This window comes from Antennarius striatus, chromosome 17, assembly GCF_040054535.1.
Source record: "Antennarius striatus isolate MH-2024 chromosome 17, ASM4005453v1, whole genome shotgun sequence".
In the NCBI taxonomy this organism is placed as follows: Eukaryota; Metazoa; Chordata; class Actinopteri; order Lophiiformes; family Antennariidae; genus Antennarius; species Antennarius striatus.
Window position 1 is genome coordinate 7,242,482 of NC_090792.1, and position 22,225 is coordinate 7,264,706.

The 22,225-nt window shown below is 42.5% G+C and overlaps 4 protein-coding genes across 5 annotated transcripts; 1 reads left to right on the plus strand and 3 right to left on the minus strand.

Annotated features, from left to right (window-relative positions):
- The first annotated feature begins 40 nt into the window (after positions 1-40).
- On the plus strand, positions 41-3,131 carry gjb3 (gap junction protein beta 3). Its single transcript, XM_068338206.1, has 2 exons — positions 41-267; positions 907-3,131. Exon 2 carries the CDS (start codon positions 974-976, stop codon positions 1,835-1,837), a length of 864 nt encoding a protein of 287 aa, XP_068194307.1. The 5' UTR covers positions 41-267; positions 907-973; the 3' UTR covers positions 1,838-3,131.
- A 147-nt stretch (positions 3,132-3,278) lies between these two features.
- On the minus strand, positions 3,279-8,313 carry hmgcl (3-hydroxy-3-methylglutaryl-CoA lyase). The gene is made up of 9 exons (XM_068338205.1): positions 8,177-8,313; positions 7,882-7,965; positions 7,571-7,678; positions 7,393-7,488; positions 7,125-7,273; positions 6,960-7,023; positions 6,649-6,837; positions 6,259-6,384; positions 3,279-4,494 (listed from the first exon to the last, which is right to left on the minus strand). Exons 1-9 carry the CDS (start codon positions 8,270-8,272, stop codon positions 4,393-4,395), a joined length of 1,014 nt encoding a protein of 337 aa, XP_068194306.1. The 5' UTR covers positions 8,273-8,313; the 3' UTR covers positions 3,279-4,392.
- A 980-nt stretch (positions 8,314-9,293) lies between these two features.
- Positions 9,294-13,034, minus strand: zbtb8a (zinc finger and BTB domain containing 8A). Its single transcript, XM_068338202.1, has 4 exons — positions 12,671-13,034; positions 10,680-11,551; positions 10,323-10,492; positions 9,294-10,123 (listed from the first exon to the last, which is right to left on the minus strand). The coding sequence occupies exons 1-4, from the start codon at positions 12,733-12,735 to the stop codon at positions 9,809-9,811; spliced, it is 1,422 nt and encodes a 473-aa protein (XP_068194303.1). The 5' UTR covers positions 12,736-13,034; the 3' UTR covers positions 9,294-9,808.
- A 130-nt stretch (positions 13,035-13,164) lies between these two features.
- Positions 13,165-16,923, minus strand: gale (UDP-galactose-4-epimerase). 2 transcript variants are annotated; one of them, XM_068338204.1, is made up of 11 exons: positions 16,791-16,923; positions 16,070-16,198; positions 15,845-15,957; positions 15,121-15,234; positions 14,723-14,899; positions 14,526-14,639; positions 14,369-14,435; positions 14,140-14,225; positions 13,952-14,029; positions 13,655-13,769; positions 13,165-13,532 (listed from the first exon to the last, which is right to left on the minus strand). In XM_068338204.1, the coding sequence occupies exons 2-11, from the start codon at positions 16,188-16,190 to the stop codon at positions 13,468-13,470; spliced, it is 1,050 nt and encodes a 349-aa protein (XP_068194305.1). In that variant the 5' UTR covers positions 16,191-16,198; positions 16,791-16,923; the 3' UTR covers positions 13,165-13,467. The 2 variants fall into 2 exon arrangements, with proteins under 2 accessions (XP_068194305.1, XP_068194304.1); XM_068338203.1 differs by having other exon boundaries at positions 15,845-15,960.
- Positions 16,924-22,225: the final 5,302 nt, after the last annotated feature.

Genomic DNA, 22,225 nt, shown 5'->3' on the forward strand with positions numbered 1-22,225 from the left:
CTACCAGCGGCGTGTGAGTGGGAGAGAGAGACAAGAGAGGAAGACAGAGGGAGGGAGGGAGAGAGAGACAGACATCTGGTTCAGCTCCAACCTTTCTTCTGTAACCACACCCACAGGCGCAGTTCTCAGCGCGGAGTTTCCTTACCTGTCGGAGTATCCAAAGCCGCGCGTTAAAAAGACTAAAAAGACATTAAAGAAACAATTACTGCTCCGGAATTATATACAGTAGCGTGTCTATTAGTTAATAATGGACTGATGCGTGTTTTGGTAAGTAAAAAATTCACTACAATGAACTTATCATTGGTATAACATAACTTAAACGTCGCGCTTGATCCAGATGGATTGTTTTAGGATGTGTTACTATTTTAGGTTTTATACGGCAGTGACCGAAATTTTAAATATGAATTACTATTAGTAGAAGAAAATAGAAAAAAAACATCTGTATGTGTCTAAAAAAATATTCGCAAATAACGCACCCTGCCTTACGTAGAAGTGTTTTTGCCGTTGACTTACGCTGACAAATGGCCGAAATCTTTTTTTCTAGGAGCGTAGGCACAACATCCGACCTATATTTACTTAGTTAAAATAAATCAAACATCTGTGAAATTACAAGCTGTTTCTGACACGTTTTAAATTGTGATTGTGTAATTAAGGCTGGTTGGACTCCTCTCATGAACAGTGAGACCATAACCACTGCCGATGGCTATCTTTGGTCGGGATGACAAATGACAGCGGTGGGGAATGTTTTCACGTTAAATCAGCTTTGGAAGACAAATTGATTGACTGTTGTGAGGATAGAAGGTCGCTATTTAAAGCACATGGGGTTGAGTGAGACATCACTGAGTGAAAGAACATTTAGCTGACAATGAAAACACGTTCACTCATTCTTCATTCTGCCACATCCAGGTCTGAAGAACAACCACACATAAGACCAGAGTCCCAGAGAAGATTTATTTGATTGCCAGCCAAGGACATGGACTGGAAGACATTTCAAGCCCTCCTCAGTGGGGTGAACAAGTACTCCACAGCGTTCGGGCGAGTTTGGCTGTCTGTGGTCTTTGTGTTTCGGGTGATGGTGTACGTGGTGGCAGCAGAGCGAGTGTGGGGCGATGAGCAGAAGGACTTCGACTGCAACACCAAGCAGCCGGGCTGCGCCAACGTCTGCTACGACCACTTCTTCCCCATCTCCCACATCCGCCTGTGGGCTCTGCAGCTCATTTTCGTCACCTGCCCGTCCTTTATGGTGGTCATGCATGTGTCGTACCGTGATGACCGAGAGCGCAAGTTCCGGGCCAAACACGGTGACAATAGCAAGCTTTACAACAACACGGGGAAGAAACACGGCGGATTGTGGTGGACCTACTTGATCAGTCTCTTCGTCAAGACGGGCATCGAGATCGCCTTCCTCTACATCCTTCACCGAGTCTATGACAGCTTCTACCTTCCGAGGCTGGTCAAGTGTGAGGTGGCGCCCTGCCCCAACCAGGTTGACTGCTACATCGGCCACCCCACTGAGAAGAAGGTCTTCACCTACTTCATGGTGGGAGCTTCGGCACTGTGTGTCATCCTCAATATCTGCGAGATTATCTATCTGATCGCCAAGCGCATTGTGCGAATTGCAAACAAGATGAAGAGGCGTCAACGCAACTTGCCAGTGCGTGAAGAAAGCTATGGTGACGACCTGTTTAACAACTATGACGTATCTCCCATGAGGCAGCCGGTGAAGGATATGCCTCCATCCTTCAAGACTGCATCCAAAACACCATATAAACCACCTGGAATCAAACTCGAAGAGAAGATTCGGGCCTCAGCTCCAAATCTTACCTTAACTTCATGATTGAAAATGAAGCTGAACTTGTGCCGAAGATCAACAGATAGGCAGTGCTTGGGTTGTAACCCAGTGACAAACCTCAGAGAGAACTCAGAACTACGAGCCAAACTACAATGTGTGTCTGGAAGTTGAGTCATCTGTACTGGATTCTTCCTGTGGGCCCCTGAGTCCACTTCCAAGACTCTGTTTGAGCACCAGAACATTAGTTTCCAAGTCAACATCCACAATATTTAAAAGCCACCTACGGTCGAATTGATTTGTTGTTGATATGTGGGGTGTTTTTTGAATACAATAAAAGTCTGTGGGCCTGTTCCACTTCACCCTTAACCTGCACTGGAACATTCCACTGAAAGCTCTGTCTTGTGATTTGAGTTTGGACACGGGAGGGGAAGGAAATGGAACGCTGCTCACAAGAAGGCAGGACACACCTGGCAGAGGTATTCACCCTCCCTGTGGTGTCAGTGCTATGTCAGGGTATTGTTGTCACTGAATGTCAAATGTGCATTTCAGTGGGCTCTCATACAAAGGTCCAGTCTGTGGGATTTAGTGGCATCTAGGGATGTGATTGGAGATTGCAACCTCATCTCACCCCACACCCCACTGCAGCAGACACTAAGCTGCTTAAACCTTCTCTAGAGCCGGTTACAGTTTCTGGGCTTCCATAGAAACATGGCAGCTCAACATGGTGAATTACATATTGTCTGTGCATGAGGTAACATAAATGACATGTACTGTATATATGAATGAAAACTACATTCCATTTCTGCCCTAGAATCCCCCTTTAACCGAGCTGACGTCAGCTTTATTTTCACATTTTCTGTACTGATGACCCAGATCATTTGAGGATGTAAACAGTTGAGGAAACTCCAGTCAGAGTTACGGCTCTGAAATACTTGAAGGTTCACAAACTGGCCATAAAATTAGTGTTTTTACAGCAATTCTTTCTCATCATCATTAATGTCTTTCTTTAACTAAATCCTTGGAGGGCATATGCTTGGTCTCATTGCTGCTCAGCCACGCGTTGTACATAGTTTGCCTGTGTTTTGACGTTCTTGTACACAAACTGGCCTCATCCAAGACCACTGTTGATTTGAATGAGGCAAAAGGAATGCTGCCATTTCCTAAGTAGTTAGAGCTGCAGCACAGTGGAGGTGGAGGACGGGATGGACAACAGACGACTCACTCAGCAGTTACAGTCCCTAATCATCTACCTGGACATCGGATGGAAATGTATATTCTGCACTTGTTCATAATAGTGTATTTTTTATACATTTAATTATATTAAATTTATTGAACATGAGTGTGGTTGGTATTCAAAGTGTTTTGATGCCTCCCTTATTGATTTTCTGGAATATGGTTTCAACTTGCAAAAGGACGTTTCATGCAAAATTTAAAGTAATTTAAAATAATTGTGGGCAAATGGTTTTCTTAGTTACAAATCAATGCTACATATAATACTAAAAAAAACATTTTCGTATGCTAATATCTAATAGGACGTATTATGATTTGGGGGTGTCATACAACAGCTTTTTTCCATTGCTGCCTACTAAAAACATGTACCTCATGTCTGGTGTGACTCTTATAGTTTACTATGTAAATTAGGTGAGTCATAATGACGTGTTGTTATCATGTGTCTAATCCATAAGATGCACATTTACAAGTTTTGTAGAGGCTTGTGGCAAGAATCTCGGTCTGCCAGTCAGACTTGTCCATCTTGTTTTTACAAGGTGTGGCCAAGGAAAGAGTTTTTGTTTATTCTGAATCATGTAGACAACAAATACCAAACCACTAAACCAGACAATGTAAGAGATTGTTGTACACGAGTGGTAATGGCTCCAAATTCTAATTTCATTGTAGAAATAAAATTTGAAATATGGATAAAAATGATATTGATCACACACCCAGCATTCAAGGCTCGATTTTAGTCATGTTTTCATACACTATACATTTTTTAAATCTATGTTTCAGATCCTGTAGATTTATTGCAATTTTACACACTTAAACACCAGTGGCACATACAACATGATTCAAGATTTTTAAAGTCAATGTTTTCTAAACATCGATTTATAAAACTTTCATATAATCCAGAAATAAAAGCTAAAATCTACAGATCATGGAACCATGGTATTTTTCACAAGCCAATGCAATACCCAAGCTCAAAAGGACTGGAAGTTTCCATAGATGCTCCCTGTGCCAATGATTAGAATGAAGACTGTGATACATACAGTAGGATGAAGTCCAAACAACACTTCTGTCTCTGATATAAACAGTGAGTTCATCATCCCTTCTGAAAGTTTTACTGGCTAATTTGTTTTAAAGACGGCCTGTGCTTCCCTTTGGTTTACCCTCGGCCCAGGGAGAACATAAGCACACCATTAAAGAAACGCTCGTTCATAGGTAGGCTCAGCATGATCAGCTTTACCTAAGGCACTGTTCCAGCTAAGCCATCATGTAGTAAAGGTCTGATTAGACCATCATTCCTCAAAGGAAGGGGTCGTACCATCCAAATCTCACAGCAGACTGACCACAGACTCCATGGATGATTACGCTCTGACGACTGACTACAGTTTGCAGGTAGCCTGTGCTACTTTGGAGTTGGTCTTTCTGTTGAGGGTCCGACAGATAAAAGCTCCAGCATCCATCACCTTCGAGAGGTCAACGCCCTGAGAAGAAGATTGAGGGATAGACACACATTTAACAAACAGCAGTCGCTCTGTGAAAGAAACATTAATATATTGGCAGAGCAATGTGGGAGTTCTGGGTTTCTATTTTGTATTCAACCGTTCAAAGGTTCATCTATTGAATTAATATTTTATCTTAAATAATGACATTACACAGAAATTAAAAACAGTATCCTAGACTGAATCTGTCAGATTCAGCATGTTTTTCGTTAAATAACAGTTTAAAACATTTTTCACATCAGTAAAAGTGAGTGATCCAGATAATAATCAGCCATAGTAATGCTAATTCCAGAAAATATGTAGAGCAGTGGTTCTTAACATGGGTTCGATCGAAACCCTAGGGGTTCGGTGAGTTGGTCTCAGGGGTTTGGCGGAGACGGGGGTCAAGCCAAAACTAACGACACGATGTGTCGGGTGTTTTTGCCGAACATATATGATCACTGTGTACGTTTGAAACATCGTGTCAATTTGTGATGACACGCCCCCCTTAGCCATCACTGGCTGCAGGTGATAACGCTACATCGATTAGCCTACGTGTGCTACAGGGGATTTTTGCGCATTCAGTAGTGGATTTATGTCTGACGTGATGGTACGTCATCTGATTGCTTTCTCAGTATTTAATTCATAGTAACTATGTTGAACAAAAAAAGAAAGTGATCGGACGAATATGTGCAACGTGAAATTACATGTACTGTATAACTGAACGTGATGGGAGTCAGCGTTCTGCGTGATTTGCAATGTCAAGTTGAGCAACTCTAGTCTCGCACTGGCAAAAATAAAGGAACACTTCCTTAAGCTGCATGGAAAACAAAAGAAACACACTTTGCTGTGAAAATGACACAAGAGTAGCACTTGCCAAAGTGAAGCCATGCATATCTGAACTGGTGTCTCAATAAGAAGAGCTGAAGTCACACTGATTTGCAGGTAGGTCATTTCATGTGAGTTCATGCACTGTCTTGGTTTTGTTCTTTGAAAAAGGTGACATTAATGAACAATTCATTAAATACACCAGTGAAACATACTTATGTCTTAAATTTGAAATTTTTTATTTTTACTAAAGAAGGGTTCGGTGAGTGAGCATATAAACCTGCAGGGTTCGGTACCTCCAATAAGGTTAAGAACCACTGATGTAGAGCCTTGTAATTTCTTAGCGTATCATTATATTTACTTAACATTCTGGTATCAGATTCCACTCGTGCTAACCATAATCTGACCTTGTATGTTTATTGAAACCCAGTGTCTCTAAACAATGAATGGTATATTCCTTATTCAGTTTCACGACTTTTATCTATTTTGTATTACATGTATAAAATATAACTTATGGAAACTCTAAATTTAAAAATAGAGAAAATTTAACAAAATAAAAGCATAAAAGATCATTTTGTTGAAGATAGAGGTTATTTTAGTTATCACTCTTAATTAAACCCTTTGTTAACTGCACATCAGAGAAGCTACATTCTGACAAAATAAGAAAGGGGACCTACCTGTATGTTTTGAGAAATTTTGTGAAAAATACTGAATAACGTTTGAGAATTTATGTTCTGAAAATTAATTTTTACCATGAAAATAAAAAACAAACAATTAAAAAAAATCAAACAGCAGAAGCGACCTCATTAGTAGGTGAACATAGAGTAGTCTTGGTAGGTGAACATAGAGTAGTCCGTTCAGATATTTAATCATTGAATCAGGCAGATTGTTCTGAAAGGGAGCTAAGAGAGTGGAGGCAAAGACAAAGTGCTTTCTTACTGTCTGAATTCCCAGTCCATGGAGCATATAGACCACGTCTTCAGTAGCAACATTCCCAGAAGCCCCCTGGGCATAGGGACAGCCTCCTAGTCCAGCTACGGACGAGTCCACCACACTGACCCCCATCTGAAAAACAAAGTAAATATTGACATTGAAACCAATAGTTATTCCTGTTCTATAAACAGATCACCCCCACAGACACGATCACAATGGGTCCTGAAATTTTTTACTTGAAGCACTTCTGGACTGAAGCAAATGAGATAAGCTTGTTCAATGTCTGTTAAAAAATATGGACAGATTTATCGTGAAAATAAACCACTGCTCTGTTGCACCACATGCGCTACTCAGACATTACATGATAACATAATAATCACAAAAATGAAGTCAGACCTGTAGAGCTACAAGGATGTTAGCAAGAGCCTGGCCATAGGTATCGTGACAGTGGACTGCCAACGCACTGACGGGAACCTTCCTGCTCACTGCTTCTAGCATTTTCCTCATGCTCCCTGGAGTCCCCATGCCGATGGTGTCCCCGAGAGAGATCTCGTAGCAGCCCATGGAATATAGCTGATTAGCTACCTGCATGACAGGACACAGTCTGAGCTGCTTTCATGACCCACTTTCTGTTTTCTGCTTATGATTTTGCCAAAGGACCATGGACAACTTTTCATATGTAAACATATAGAAAAGTGAAAACTCACTTGTGCAACTTTTTCAGGCGCCACCTCACCTTCATATGGACAACCGAGAACACATGACACATATCTGTGGTGAAAAGAAACAGATGAAAAGTTAAGAAACCAAAAAAAAAAGACAATTGTGCAATCGTGATGATTTGTACATTTGTTTGGAGGATGGTGGCCTACCCTCTAACTTTCACACCGGCCTCTTTAGCGGCTTTCATGACCTCGTTGAAGCGCTGTAAACTCTCATCCACGGAGCAGTTTATGTTCTTCTTGCTGAACTGCTCAGATGCAGCACCAAATATGGCTACCTCTGAAGCGCCAGCCTTCACCTGTATTAAGCAGGAGAAGGCAGCTTGAGCAAAAAGCTGTAGACACACCATCTCCAGTTTGAGTAGTTGGGCGTAGGTTATGTCTACACAGCTGTAGGATTAGGGTTCCTGACACTCACAGCAGCATGGAAGCCCTTCAGGTTGGGGGTGAGGACTGGGTAAGACACGCTGGGGCTCCTGTGGATCCCCTTCATCACCTCCACCTGGTCTGCCATCTAACATTAAGACAATAGTAGGAGAAACTGGCCAACAAGACATTTCCCCTCCTACTGCTTCCAGTGGCGTGAACTAGCTCACCTGTGGAACCCATCTTGGAGAGACAAAACTGGTGGCCTCGATGACGGGCAGCCCTGATGCTGACAACAAGTCGATCAGGTGGATTTTTATCTCTGTTGGTACAACAGTCTGAGAATGAAGCAATAACAAGATCACGAAACCACCGGGAGAAGTTTGTGATTTCACCTGATGAGAAACCACATGAGCAAAGCAGCTGCCAACAACAACACTGATGCTACAAGAATATCTACTCAGAAATGACGTCAAACATAGACTCTTCAAAAGCTAATTAATGAAATAAAACAGAGTTTAATTTCTAATGAATTAGTTACCTTTTCATTCTGAAGACCATCTCTAGGTCCCACCTCCACTATTTTCACCCTTTCTGGGAGAGCCTTGCCTGTCCTGGCGCCGGTCTACGGACATAAACACATCCTGCGTTAATGACGTAGCATTAATGATCCGTCTCCGTCGCCGGCCTGATAACGGGAGCCCCGAAGGGACAAAACCAGGTGACCGTGGAGGAAGCTATCAGCTGTTAGCTGACTAGCGGTGACGTCCGGCACGCCGGCTGAAAGCCCGGTTCCGCCCACCCGAAGCCCAACAAGAAGCAGCAGAATCCCTCACCACTTCTGCTCTGGCCGCGGAGCTAATCGACAGACACTGCCGACCCATCACTGAGCTAAAAACGCTTCTGTTGACAATCCTCATGACTGCCGCCATGTTGGTCCAACCTCCAGAGTGACGTCACTCGCTCGTCATGGTGAATTTCGAATCGTACTATGGTGAACACGTTGCCCGTCCTACTCTACCTCTGATTGGCTAATAGATAATATCATGTTTAATTCAAAGGGTAATCATTGGTTAAGAGTTAGCATGACGGTATAAGCCAATCAGAGACAGAGTGAGGAGGGACATAGTGTCGCCATAGTAAGATCAGTGTATTGGCAGGAATCATGGAGAACTGGACGTTATTTTAAAAAAAAAACCTCAAAGGCGCCATCTATGTGCTGTGATTTGCATTGTTACTTAAATAGAAATCCCTTTATTTGATTCATCAGTCTGAGTTAGAGCCCCATCACCTTAAACATTCACTATTCAACAGGAGACAAAGCCTTCTCATCTCATAGGATGGTGTAGATTCTCATTCATCCATCAAGCTCATCTGAACCGAGTGGACTTCTGCTTAGGGCTTTCAAATGTTTTGCGTTCTGTCCCAGACGTTTCTTCATTTTTAACTCCAGGGTATTACACAGATTCTTCAGTTCTTAGCTGGACAGTTGACTCACACCTCATACATGTTCTTCAGTATCTCATGAACGGTGCTGCCATGTGAGCTCTGAGGAGAAGCAAAGACACAGTAAGATTGTCTGTTTCAACAGTATCAACACAATTTAGAGTGTATTTTATGAGTGTGAATCAGTATTTTCAATGCCAGTTACTTTATTGCAATTTATTTGATTTTATTGGGATTTTTTTATTTTAATTACCTTTATTACTCTTTTCCTTTATGATTTTAAGGAACAGAATTTTATATGTTCTCTAAAAAATTTTTAAATGCAAAAAATATATATACAAATAAATATTGTAGTAAAATTGAGCTGAAAACACAGTACCACTTTGTTTTCTTGCTTTTTTGTATTTCAGTTGTTTTCCTGTCCTGAATAAACTTTTCTTTCATAAGAATGCTTTGATTCTACTAAAAAGGACACGGGGGCCGGTGAAAGACACAAGCACAGAGATGTACAGTATAAAAATATCTTTAATGTGTCAAAAAGTTTAAAAAAATGAACAAATAAATTATAATTGTATTGTATATCATATACATATATCAATGTGCACTGTCACTGTGACACTGTGAGACATTTAGGTATGAAAAGTCTGCTCTTAACTTTACAGCAGTCATTTTGTCCTTGTTACATTGTGTCGCTCAGAAGAGAGCAGAGTCCCACAACATAGAAAAGCTATTCCTCCATGCATATGAAAAAACATTAAATATCTTTGAAAGAGTCAGCATGTAAATATAATGAAGGAAGGAAAACACTGAACATTCATGCTTTGGACATGGCATACAGTTCATGAATCTTAACAAAAACATTCCGTTTTGATCAACAATATCATTGAAAGTAAAGTTCAAGAAATTCTAACCAATTAATACACAAATAATATATTACAACGTAAGCATTATCATCAGTGGATCACATATTTTACGCATTTTCTTGCATGGCTTTAGCAAACCAACACTTTGGTTTTGTGTCACTACAGCTCCTCGTCGCTGTCATCCACTTGTTGGATAATGAGGTCGGCCCCCGAGTCTTCAGCCAAGTCATCTTCATCAGTAATCATCCAGCCCCGCTTGGTTTCCCCCTCCTCCTCCCCGTCTACTCCCAGCAGTAGGGCTGGCTCTTCATTGGTCCCCTCTAGACTGTCTAAGGTCATGTCATCACAACCCACTTCCTGTATGCATGTGTTACATATGCGATAGCGTCGTGTGCCCTCACACACGACATGCCCTGTGTCCTCCGTCACCTGACACTTACACTTCCTGCAAACCAACTTCCTGGCTTGGTGGATCTGTGGCAGAACAGGAAACAAACAAAAAATGCACACAGCATAAATAACAATCTAAACATGTTTGGTATTAGTAGCAAATGTCAACACATGAGAAAATTCAACTTTTACTTTGTTTTGCTGCAAAAGTTGTTAAATCAATAAAGAATAAGAGAAAGTGATATCTGTGTATCTTTCACTTCCTGGTTGTAAGCAAACATACCGTTTCAAAATGGCTACGAAGATGCTCCAGACGGGTGAAGCGTTTATTGCAGGCTTGGCAGGGGTACGGCCTCTCGCCTGTGTGACATCTCAAGTGACGCTTCAGGTCTGCCTTCCTCTTCACCGTGTGTGTGCAGAATGGACATTTGAAACGCATGACAGGATTTGAGTCTGCAAAGAAGAACGTAAAACTGTTCAGAGCTTCTGTTTTCTGATGATTCCCCACATATCCCTGTTTCTGGTCAACTATGAAGGTGAAGTTCAAGCCAGTCTGAATATATTATTGCTTTGTTTAGTTCTTTAAAAAGGTAAAAAAAAACCATTTCCTTTAAGTTTTTTCCCATATAGCCCAACTAACCTTTATTAAAGTGTTCAATAACGCCCACTATGGACGGAAGTGTTGCATACAGCTCCTCTGCCTTCTCAGCCTTTTGTGTTCTTGCCTCTTCAATGTCTAAGTCTTCATGGTTGTTTGACCGGACGCTGTTTGGAGCTTTCCTTTTGGTTCCCCCTTTACCTCGCCGGCGTTCTGTTCCAGGCAAGGTGTACAGAGGGTCCTGAGGGTCCTGCAGGTCCTCCGCCTCTGTGTGGAGTTCATTGGCAGGACTGCGTGGGCTCGTTTTGATGGCTGTGACAATTGCATCCTGGTCCAAGTCCTTCCCCATGAAGCTGGACTGGGATCTGGAGTTGTCTCTGGTCCAGAGCGCTGGCGGCGGACTATCAGAGCAGGGGCCTGGCTGGTGCTGTTCTGAGCTGTCTTCTACACCACTGGCGAAGCTACAGGTTTCAGACAAGTTTAAGCAGCGCTCAGCATCTTCCTCTTTCACACTAATGTCCAAGGATGATTTGATGAAGTTTTTGCAGTAGTTGATGACATTATTCATCTGCAGGTAACTGGCGGCAGACATCACCTCGATTACATTGTGACTGGAGAGGTCCAGCTGGCCGGAGTAGATGAAATCCAGGATGACAGTGAAGGTCTCTGGAGTGAAGACATCAAAGGTGGCATTGACTGAGTCGGACAGCCTGTCGGGCCCCTGGGACAGCAGCATACGAAAGTAGCCGCTGCTGGCGAACAAGACGTTGCGGTGGGCCCTGAAGAGCTGGCCCTCCACCAGCAGGCTGCAGTCACAGAAGAGCTCCTGGTGGCGCTGCTGGTTGAGCTGCTTCAGCAGGTTGCTCTGGTGAGCCACTGTGATGTCAGCAGTGTTGAACCACCTCTGAGGCTGCCTGCAGAAAATAACATGACAGAATGCTGACTGTGAAGGCGCCATGGTTTAAGTCACTCTGCAGGAAAACTAGATAAAATCACAGTGGCCTTGAGACATGATTGAAAAGATTATTATCTTGCTGAATTAACAGCATGTATGAGTCTGACGACTGACCGCAGGATGGTCAGAGTATTCATTGCTCTCACAGTGGGGACAAACCACTGATGGATCCATCAGTGCCCCCCGTCTTTGTTTCCGCACTGGATCGTCTCCAACTCCGCGATGCCCCGCCCTCCAGGACTTCATTCTGCACGATGATTGGCTGAACGAGCCTTCAATCTAAACCTTCCTCTAATGGACTACACCCGACTCCAGATCGGAGAGCATCGGGTGACAAAACCCTGTGCTCGTTCCGACGTGACGCTAAAACGCGCATGAAAATTTGTGAAATTTCAAACACGGCGCACCGATAGGAAGAGTAAATAAATAACAACCCGGCTCTGCCGTCAGGAGAAGGAAACACATCGCGACCCCGTTTGCAGAGTAATTCTCCTTCAGTAGTAACCTACTTACTACCCTCACGTGGATTCTGAATTACACGTTTTCAGTTTTAATTACGTGATTCTCTGCGGACAGGGTCCATAGCGCCCGATCACCACGGCGCGTCGCCCGTCCGATAGACCCCCTAATGTTCCTTATGTCATGCGAAAGCAAGTCTTATTTTTTGCCGATTCACACAATAATCGACCAACGCCACCAGAGTGCTGCAGTCCTGCGAAAGAAAAGCGGGTAGCAGCGCGCCGGAGCGACCCAGTGTGTCCTGGAGCGACGCCCACTTCAGGCTCCATCCAGCACACAATGGAAAAAACAGACACAAGCCTCCGGCAGGGCAGCGTGCTGCAAACTGAGAAGTGAACACGTTCAAATCTGTCACACCGTCGACAATACGCACGGATGCGCCCGTTTTCATTGTCAAGACGACCCCCCACTTCTCGCCGGAGGTCCGGAGCGCAAAGCGAGCAGCGGGGAGGATTTGCCTGCTGCCCAAACAGAGGCGACTCCTTCCCTGGCGTGAGGCGCTGCGACGACCCGCTTACGCCCAGCACCATGAAACCCCCGACAATCCATCGATACTCACTGGTGATTTGATTCACCCGACGCCCGGTAGAGTCTGCTCGCCCCCAAGCCCGCCACCATATCCATTTTTAATTTTTTTTTTTTGCTTTAGGTTTTTTTTTTGTCGTCCGGGTTCCACAGTCAGGCACTTCCTGCTCAGCCCTAAAGACCGAAACCCGGCTGGAGAGACGGGAGCAGTGTGCTGACGTGGGTGTTTATTAACAGGGTGCCCGGAGGTTCGAGGAGCCATTTAAAGCCCTAGTGTCCCGGTTTAACGTGGCATCTGAACAGGACCATAATGAACACCACAACAGTACCAGCTTATAAATGCAGCAATAAACAGCCTCGACTGAACACTTCCTAATTGGAGATTAATTTAATGAATCTGTCCTGGCATCACTTATTTGTTACTGTGTTCAATAGTTACTTTACACTACCTTCATTGTATTTCAATGAGAACTGAGAGAATATTCACCAGTTTGTTTCCAGCATTCAATATTATAATGCAGGCGAGTGTAAATTAGAAAATGAATTTATTCTTTCATTTTTATGGATCACAGGTGAATACATTAATCATGTTAAAATTTTTTGTTAATCTAAAGTAACAATTTACAGGATCCCAAGGCACTGCTATATGTGTCTTTGCATTCAACAGTAAATTTAGAATAAGACAGCCATGAATAATGAAGAAATAGAAAATTAATCATGATAAAACATTCAGCTCCCCTGGAGGTCTCATTATTTGTTTATATGATAAGCAAAAATGAGAGATGATCAGCTTTCAGTGATTTCACAGCGTGACCAAAGGCTGCAGTTGCATCAAGAGACTGTTCCTTTGGAAAATCCAGTGGGGTTCTTGGACTGCCAGCGCCACAGATCCTCACCTGCAGGGTGCAGAAAGAGCCTTAGGCACAATATAGTATAGATAAATATTTCACAAAACAAATATTTTCCATTTTTTAATGAAAAAGGATCAGATGAGATTTCATAGCATGGTGGCCCTTACACATTTTTTCAAGGTCAAATCTGGCTTTCCAGCCCAGTTCCTCCTCAGCCAGTTGAGGGTTAGCGTAGCACGACGCTACGTCTCCTTCTCTACGAGAAGTAATTTTGTATGGAATCTGAGAAGAGGATAACATATGCAAAAGCTCAGAAAAAAGGAGCGTGGTTTACCCCCAAAAATGTGGACTTCAGTGGTTCAGAGAACACACACCTTCATAGTAAAGTTCATCTGTGTTAAAAAATAAAATCTCAGACACTGAACACTTAACTTTGGAGCCAAAAAGCCTCTCCCATCACTCACCTCTTTCCCTGATGCCTTCTCCATGGCTTTCACCATCTGGAGCACAGAGTAGCCTGTTCCCGTGCCTAAGTTGTAAATCTTAAGACAAAATAACGCACACATCAGTCCTATAAATGTATAATGGAACAGAAAATAACTTGCAAGGTATTTTAACAAAATACTTGAGTTTACCCTCCTATCATATGTACCTTGCATCCACATTTGTCCTTTAGCTTCTTCAGAGCAGCTATGTGTCCTTTTGCAAGATCCACTACGTGTATATAATCTCTCACACCTAGCAAGAAAAAGAAAACCTTCTTTCTTCAATTCCATGCTTGAACATTAGCAAAGACTTGTTTTGACAGGCTGTGTGCTACTGAGGGGAAGAACAACAAACCACAATTTGTGTACACTGTAGTTGAAGGTTTTTGCCATTACCTGTCCCATCAGGTGTGTCATAATCGTTCCCAAACACACTGAGGCACTCTCTTCTCCCAATTGCCACCTGGAAGTAAGATAAATTATGCAAAGAAACCATTACATGTTGGAATTACGGCTTTCTGTGTCCTTGCAGAGTATTTGGTAGGCAGTTTACCTGGGCAACATATGGCAGCAGGTTGTTGGGGATACCCTGAGGGTCCTCTCCTATCTCACCAGAGGAGTGAGCTCCGATTGGGTTGAAGTAACGAAGAAGCACTGCATTCCAGTCCTGCTCAAACAACAATCAATGATGAGACATCATTTACACTCCACAGATGAGGCATGTCTACATCTGTGACTCCTTCCTGGTACCTTCTCAGCTTTACAATGGTCCCTGATCATCTCTTCAATGAAGTATTTTGTCTTGCCGTAGGGGTTGGTGCAGCCGCCCACAGGGTGTTTCTCATCAATAGAAAGATATTGAGGGTCGCCGTACACTGTGGCTGAACTGCTGAAGACCACATTATGTACCCTGTGAGCCTGCATCACCTAGAACACATACATATGCAGCAAGCCGCTGGTTAGTTAGTGAATTCACACAAATCTTTGCATTGACTCGGAGTAGGGACAACATGGAAGTGATGCAGTGTTAGAATGAACAAACTCTTAATCAAATGAATGCAAAAGGTCTTTCAATGAGCAAAGATGACAATCGGTACAAAGGGATGATTGAAAAGAAGAGTGTAAATAAATTATTTCTTCAAACTGACCTCAAGCAAGTTCATGGAGGCGGTGAGATTGACCCTGTAGTAACGTAAAGGCTGCTGCACTGACTCTCCAACAGCCTTCAGTCCTGCAAAGTGCATCACTGCACTGAAAGAATGCTGTAGAACAGATGGATGTGTAATCATTCCTGATAGCTGTAAACATTGAAAGACTTTCTACAACCCTGATGTCAAAAGTAGGAATGGTGCGTAAAACATAAAACTTAAAATGGAAAAATTGCTCAACACAATGAAAATACATTTACATTATTTTGCCATTATACCATATGAACCTTGTTGATTTTTCTAAATTTTAGGCCAAAAGGACTTTTTAAACAGTTGGGAGCGGGGACAAAAGAGGCAGAAAACATTGTGGGATGCAAAAAAACCAAACCTGTGGGTTAGTTCATACAGACCAACCCACAAGTAGACGAATTACATGGTGACATAAAAGATGGTTATGTCATTCATTTGCCATTTCACTGATGCGTCATCTGTTTCTATATATAGTTTACACAATATACCGACTGATCTGCAACCTGGTGTAGACCCTTATGCCACATGGTTGCTGTTCAATGCTGTCTGGCTGTAAGATGGCAGTAAGTACATTTATGGTAAAAACAAACAAACAGATGACTCATATGTAAGTGTAAAATGTTGTTGCCTTAATTTGATAGGGTTTCCATTCATGCTAATTTTTAAATTTACCAAAAAACGTCTACCTCATTACCTTTTCGAAGAGTTTTTCCAAACCAGGTTTGTCCAGAAGATCCAGTTCATGAAACTCAATACTGGTGTCCAACAGCTTCTCTATCCTGCGTATGCTTTCAGGCACTCCCCCTTCTCCTCCATTCATACAGGATGTAACAAAAGATATCTCCGTCACTGCACTGAACAAACACACTTGGACAAACATAATGCATCAGCAGTGTGTGTCTCCTGTGTAGCACCATACCTCTAACAGCATTACTGTAGTTATCCACTACGATGGGCTGGTAACCTGCTTCAAGGAGCTCCACCACACAGTGGCTTCCAATGTAGCCCCCTCCACCAGTGACCAGAACCTTCTCTGCCATTCTGTCACCTGTGAAAATAATCAATCTTGTTATTTTATCTTATTTTTACGAGTTGGGATTCCTTATGAGTCGAGCAGAACAGCCTAGATCTGCTCTTGAGAAACCAGTTGTACTTTTGTCTGGAGGACTTCGTACAGATTTATAACCTGCCCATCATGTCCCACGTCAACAAGTTCCAGCCTTTACCTGCTTTACAACATGACAATGAAAATGCCCTGAAGATAAAATGACAGAACACATGGAAAATAGCTTGTTTATCAATTTTCTTGTACGTAGTATAACTAATGTCATCCAATCTAAATTCTGGAAGTTACTCTAGTTTTCCGTTCAGTGTTATTTAATCTTCTGTGTGTCTCATATGAACAAATTGAAAAGGACGACAATAAGAGTTAACAGATGGCCTGTTTGTAACTTTAGCCATTAAAAATATAAACCATTGTAAACATTTTCTGAATACTGTAATATTTTTCAAACACCGAAGGCATCATCGCTGACTGTTCTTAAATAAAGCCAAGCCGGTGAGCAGACGAACTTCCCCGATGAAGTGTTAAAATGAGACGAAGCCGGGAGAGATGGTTGAAACTATTAAAAAAGACTTACTCAAGAGTTCTGATTTTCGTTTTCAGAAATGCCGACAGGACAGACTGAAATGGAGATGGACGGACGATTAATGCCAGTCAGTTCATTATGAAAAGTGTTCCTGTACTACAGACATCTTTCCACTTCCTGAAAAACGTGGAACTCTCAAAGATTGGTTTATGACTTCCTTGTTCTTTCAAAATAAAGTAACTACGTTCCCAAAGTGTCATTGACTTCACTTTATATGAAGCCTTAACCTAAACTGACTAATTATGAACAAACTATACTACATTTTACGATAAACATATCCGATTAATAATATTAATATTGTTATAATTATACGTTAACAATTTATTTTGAAATGTAAAAGACGTTCACACTCGGTATTACAGCTGCCTTCACGGATTCAAAGGCGTCTGCCGGAGTACGTGGGCGCCTCTCATGTAGTGACGTCATACGTCAAACAAACCACTTTGACCGTTCACACAGAGAGGCAATTGTTCGCATCACGTGGGTGCAATCATAGACATATAAATAGAATGTGCCACGTTGCTACAAAATTTTTCTGTAGTCAATGTTAGTTAACCAATGGGCCTTCATATATTTTATTAATATTACCACAAAAATAGAACCCCAAAATCATCAACCAGTAACTGATAATATTTGTGCATTCAGTCAGATCGTACAGACATGGAGTAGATGCATTGAAAAAAAAGTGATCTGTTTTGTAATGAATGATGATCTTATCATTCCAAGCAGATACAATCACAGAATTACCAATTCATTTCAGCAACATAGGACTATGTAGATTATATACAGCACTATATAGAATAGGGTGGTGGACATGATGCTCCATTTTTGTTTTCACGGCAACTATCATGAATAAAAGTTGCTTACTTTTTTGATTTTTTAAAACAAACCCATCTGTAATTCACAAACATTATTTATAAGTGGTTTCATATTTTGCTTGAAACATGAACACTGCCAATAATAACAAGGCAGTCAGAAACTGCAACATCCCGTGACATACCCTGACCTCCTTTCAGGGTAGGTCAGGGTACCCTGAAATCAGTGCCTGACTAGTGCATAGACTAGTGCATATGGAGAAGGCTAGTGTCAGTAAGACCATAGATCAGAGCTAGTGCATAAGTAGATCAAAGCACTAGCTTTGATCTATGGTCTTACTCACACTGGCCTTCTCATTCGTCTTTCTATCTTATCTGGTTCCTGAGTGTACAAAAGTTGAAATTTGACCTTGACCCAGTTTTCTCAAGGTGAAAGTCATCACATCATATTCATCCCCTGTGCCGCCCGAGTAATCTGCTTTTTGTTTCATCTTTCTACCTGCAAAGTTGCAAAGATATTTGGTGGACTAACGGACGGACGGACGAACCAACAAACAAATGAACGGACAAACACTGACAATTACAATACATCACCACTTTGAAGTGGGATGTAATAAAAGCTAATGTTTACTGTAGTACAGGATGTAAGTCTTCATGTGATATGGTCATATGGTTATAACACATTTCATGTTGTATTTAAAACTGATTTTCTCCTTGTGTGATATTGTTCAGAGAACATAAATCTGCTACTAATTTGGGAACCCCATCTACTGAGATGGTCCCTCTTCATTATAGGTACAGAAGTACCATTGGAGCTCATAAATCTAACATAAGGTCCTAATTTATCAAAATTTTACGATTTCACCATGACCAGTTAAATGGTCTTTTGGTGTGATGTAATTTAGTTCTGATATCAGCATTTTCACTCATCCATTCATTTTTCAAGACAATTCCAGTTGTCTTGTCTACAGCACCTTATCTGCCTTGTGGGTCATAGAGGGCCCACACAAAATAGCATAAAAGCAGCACTGAGCAGGTTAAAGAAAATTTTAGTACCGTCAGATTTTTATATTGGTTATAATGTTGTATATACTGTAGATATAATAACCCAAAGTTCATAAAATGTTCTGATACGTGCATCATAGATAGATAGATAGATAGATAGATAGATAGATAGATAGATAGATAGATAGATAGATAGATAGATAGATAGATAGATAGATAGATAGATAGATAGATAGATAGATAGATAGATAGATAGATAGATAGATACTTTATTAATCCCGGAGGAAATTGCACATATCCACTGCTCAAGCATTACATAATGAATAAATATTGGATAAACACCAGGAGAAAAACTGACACTGACACAACAAGACATACACTACGCTAACAGACACATGCAGCACTAACATGACGTATACTAAACTAAAACTGAAATATGAACAGTATAAAATATAATGAAAGTGAAAATAAAATGAGGCTAACATGGTGGGTAAGGTACACCCTTCTTACATTGTAAGGCATGTCACTATCTAATGTCACAACATCACACCTTGGCCCCACTACACTCCAGCACAGGCTGACATCCCATCTCCTTCCCTCCATTCAACTACGTGCTGATCTCGCTGCCTCTCCCCCGCTCCTCCTGAGAGAGTCATTGTACCCCCTGATGGCACGGGGCACGAAGGAGGACCTCAGCCTCTCTGTGGAGGTGCTGTGTGACAGCAGTTTGCCACTGAAGGTGCTTCTCTGCTGGGAGAAGGTGGTGTGAAGGGGGTGGCTGGTGTTATTCATGATAGCCCTGACTTTGCACATGGTCCTGCTCTCCAGAAGCATCTCCACAGAGTCCAGGCTCAGCCTGACCACTGAGCCTGTTCTGCGGATGAGTTAAGATGGTCCATGTCTCTTTTCCTGGCCCCGCCGCTCCAACACAAAATGGTGTATGTCAGCACACTGGAGACTACGGACTGATAGAACATGAGAAGGAGCTCGGGACAGATGCTGAAGGAGGCCAGCCTCCTCAGGATTATTATTAAAATGATGTCATACCAGAGGAAAAATGTATCAATAATATGAAATAAATAAGGAAAATAATGAGTTCGCCCTCATTTTTGACTTATGCACCTGATAAGTTAAAATAAACACAGTATTTTCCACAAATGTAGCCACAAGAGGACACAAACCAGTGTCTTATTGTGCCGGTCCCAAGCCCGGATAAATACAGAGGGTTGCGACAAGAAGGGCATCCGGCGTAAAACTTTTGCCAATCAAAGATACGAATCAAACCTATGACTTCCATACCTGATCGGTTGAGGTCCGGTTTAACAACGACCGCCATCGGCGCTGTTGACCTACAGGCCGCCGGTGGAAATTGGACGACTGTTGGTTGAAGAAGGAGAGGAGGAAAGTGTGTTCGTAGGAAGAGAGAGAACAGGAACACCAACAGTACAGGACTGAGAGTAGGGACGTTGAATGTTGGAATTATGACAGGAAAAGGTAGGGAGTTAGTTGACATGATGCAGAGGAGGAAGGTAGACATACTGTGTGTCCAGGAGACCAGGTGGAAAGGTAGCAAGGCTGGAAGTTTAGGAGCAGGGTTCAAGTTGTTCTATCATGGTGTAGATGGGAGGAGAAATGGAGTAGGAGTTATCTTGAAGGAGGAGTTTGTTAGCAATGTCCTGGAGGTAAAAAGAGTGTCGGATAGAGTGATGAGTCTGAAGCTAGAAATCAAAGGTGTGATGTTCAATGTTGTTAGTTGGTATGCTCCACAGGTAGGATGTGAGCTGGAGGAGAAGGAGAAATTCTGGTTGGACTTTGATGAAGTCACGCAGAGCATACCAAGAAGTGAGAGAGTTGTCATTGGTGCAGACTTCAATGGACATGTTGGTGCAGGAAACAGAGGTGATGAGGAGGTGATGGGCAGGTTTGGTATCCAGGAGAGGAACACAGAAGGACAGATGGTACTTGACTTTGCAAAAAGAATGGAAATGGCTATAGTAAATACTTTCTTCCAGAAGAAGCAGGACCATAGGGTGACCTATAAGAGTGGTGGTAGGAGCACACAGGTAGACTACATCTTGTGTAGACGGTGTAACCTGAAGGAGATCAGTGACTGCAAAGTAGTGGTAGGTGAGAGTGTAGCCAAACAGCATAGGATGGTGGTGTGTAGGATGACTCTGGTGGTGAGGAAGATGAAGAGGGCAAAGGCAGAGCAGAAGACGAAATGGTGGAAGCTAAAAAAGGAAGAGTGTTGCATTACTTTTAGGAAGGAGTTAAGACAGGCTCTGGGAGGCCAGGAGGTGCCTCCAGATGACTGGACAACTACAGCTAATGTGATCAGGGAGACAGGTAAGAGAGTACTTGGTGTCTCATCTGGAATGAAAGTGGATAAGGAGACTTGGTGGTGGAATGAGGAGGTACAGGAGTGTATTCAGAGAAAAAGGTTAGCTAAGAGGAAGTGGGACACTGAGAGGACTGAGGAGAGTAGACAGGAGTACAGAAAGATGCAGGGTAAGGTGAAGGTAGAGGTAGCAAAGGCCAAACAAGAAGCTTATGATGACTTGTATGCTATGTTGGACATTAAGTAGGGAGAGACTGATCTATACCGGTTGGCAAGACAGAGAGATAGAGATGGGAAAGACTTGCAGCAGGTTAGGGTGATTAAGGATAGGGACGGAAGTCTATTGACAGGTGCCAGTAGTGTGATGGGAAGATGGAAAGAGTACTTTGAAGAGGTGATGAACGTGGAAAATGAGAGAGAACAAAGACTAGAAGAGGTGACTGTTTTGGACCAGGACGTAGCAAAGATTAGTCAGGATGAAGTGAGGAGGGCATTGAAGAGGATGAAGAGTGGAAAGGCAGTCGGTCCTGGTGATATACCTGTAGAGGTTTGGAAGTGTCTAGGAGAGGTGGCAGTAGAGTTTCTGACTGGGTTGTTCAACAGGATCTTAGATAGTGAGAAGATGCCTGAGGAATGGAGGAGAAGTGTGCTGGTGCCCATTTTTAAGAACAAGGGAGATGTGCAGAGTTGTAGTAACTACAGAGGAATAAAGCTGATGAGCCATACAATGAAGTTATGGGTAAGAGTAGTGGAAGCTAGACTAAGGGCAGAAGGGAACATTTGTGAGCAGCAGTATGGTTTCATGCCAAAAAAGAGTACTACATATGCAGTATTTGCTTTGAGGATGATAGAGAAGTACAGAGAAGGCCAGAGGGAGCTGCATTGTGCTTTTGTAGATCTGGTGAAAGCTTATGGCAGGGTGCCCAGAGAGGAACTGTGGTATTGTATGAGGAAGTCTGGAGTGGCAGAGAAGTATGTTAGAGCAGTGCAGGACATGTATGAGGACTGTAAGACAGTGGTGAGGTGTGCTGTAGGTGTGACAGAGGAGTTCAAGGTGGAGGTGGGACTGCATCAGGGATCAGCTCTGAGCCCCTTCTTGTTTGCTATGGTGATGGACAGGCTGACAGACGAGGTTAGACAGGAATCTCCATGGACTATGATGTTTACAGATGACATTGTGATCTGCAGTGAGAGCAGGGAACAGGTGGAGGAGAAGCTAGAAAGGTGGAGGTTTGTCCTGGAAAGGAGAGGAATGAAAGTTAGCCGCA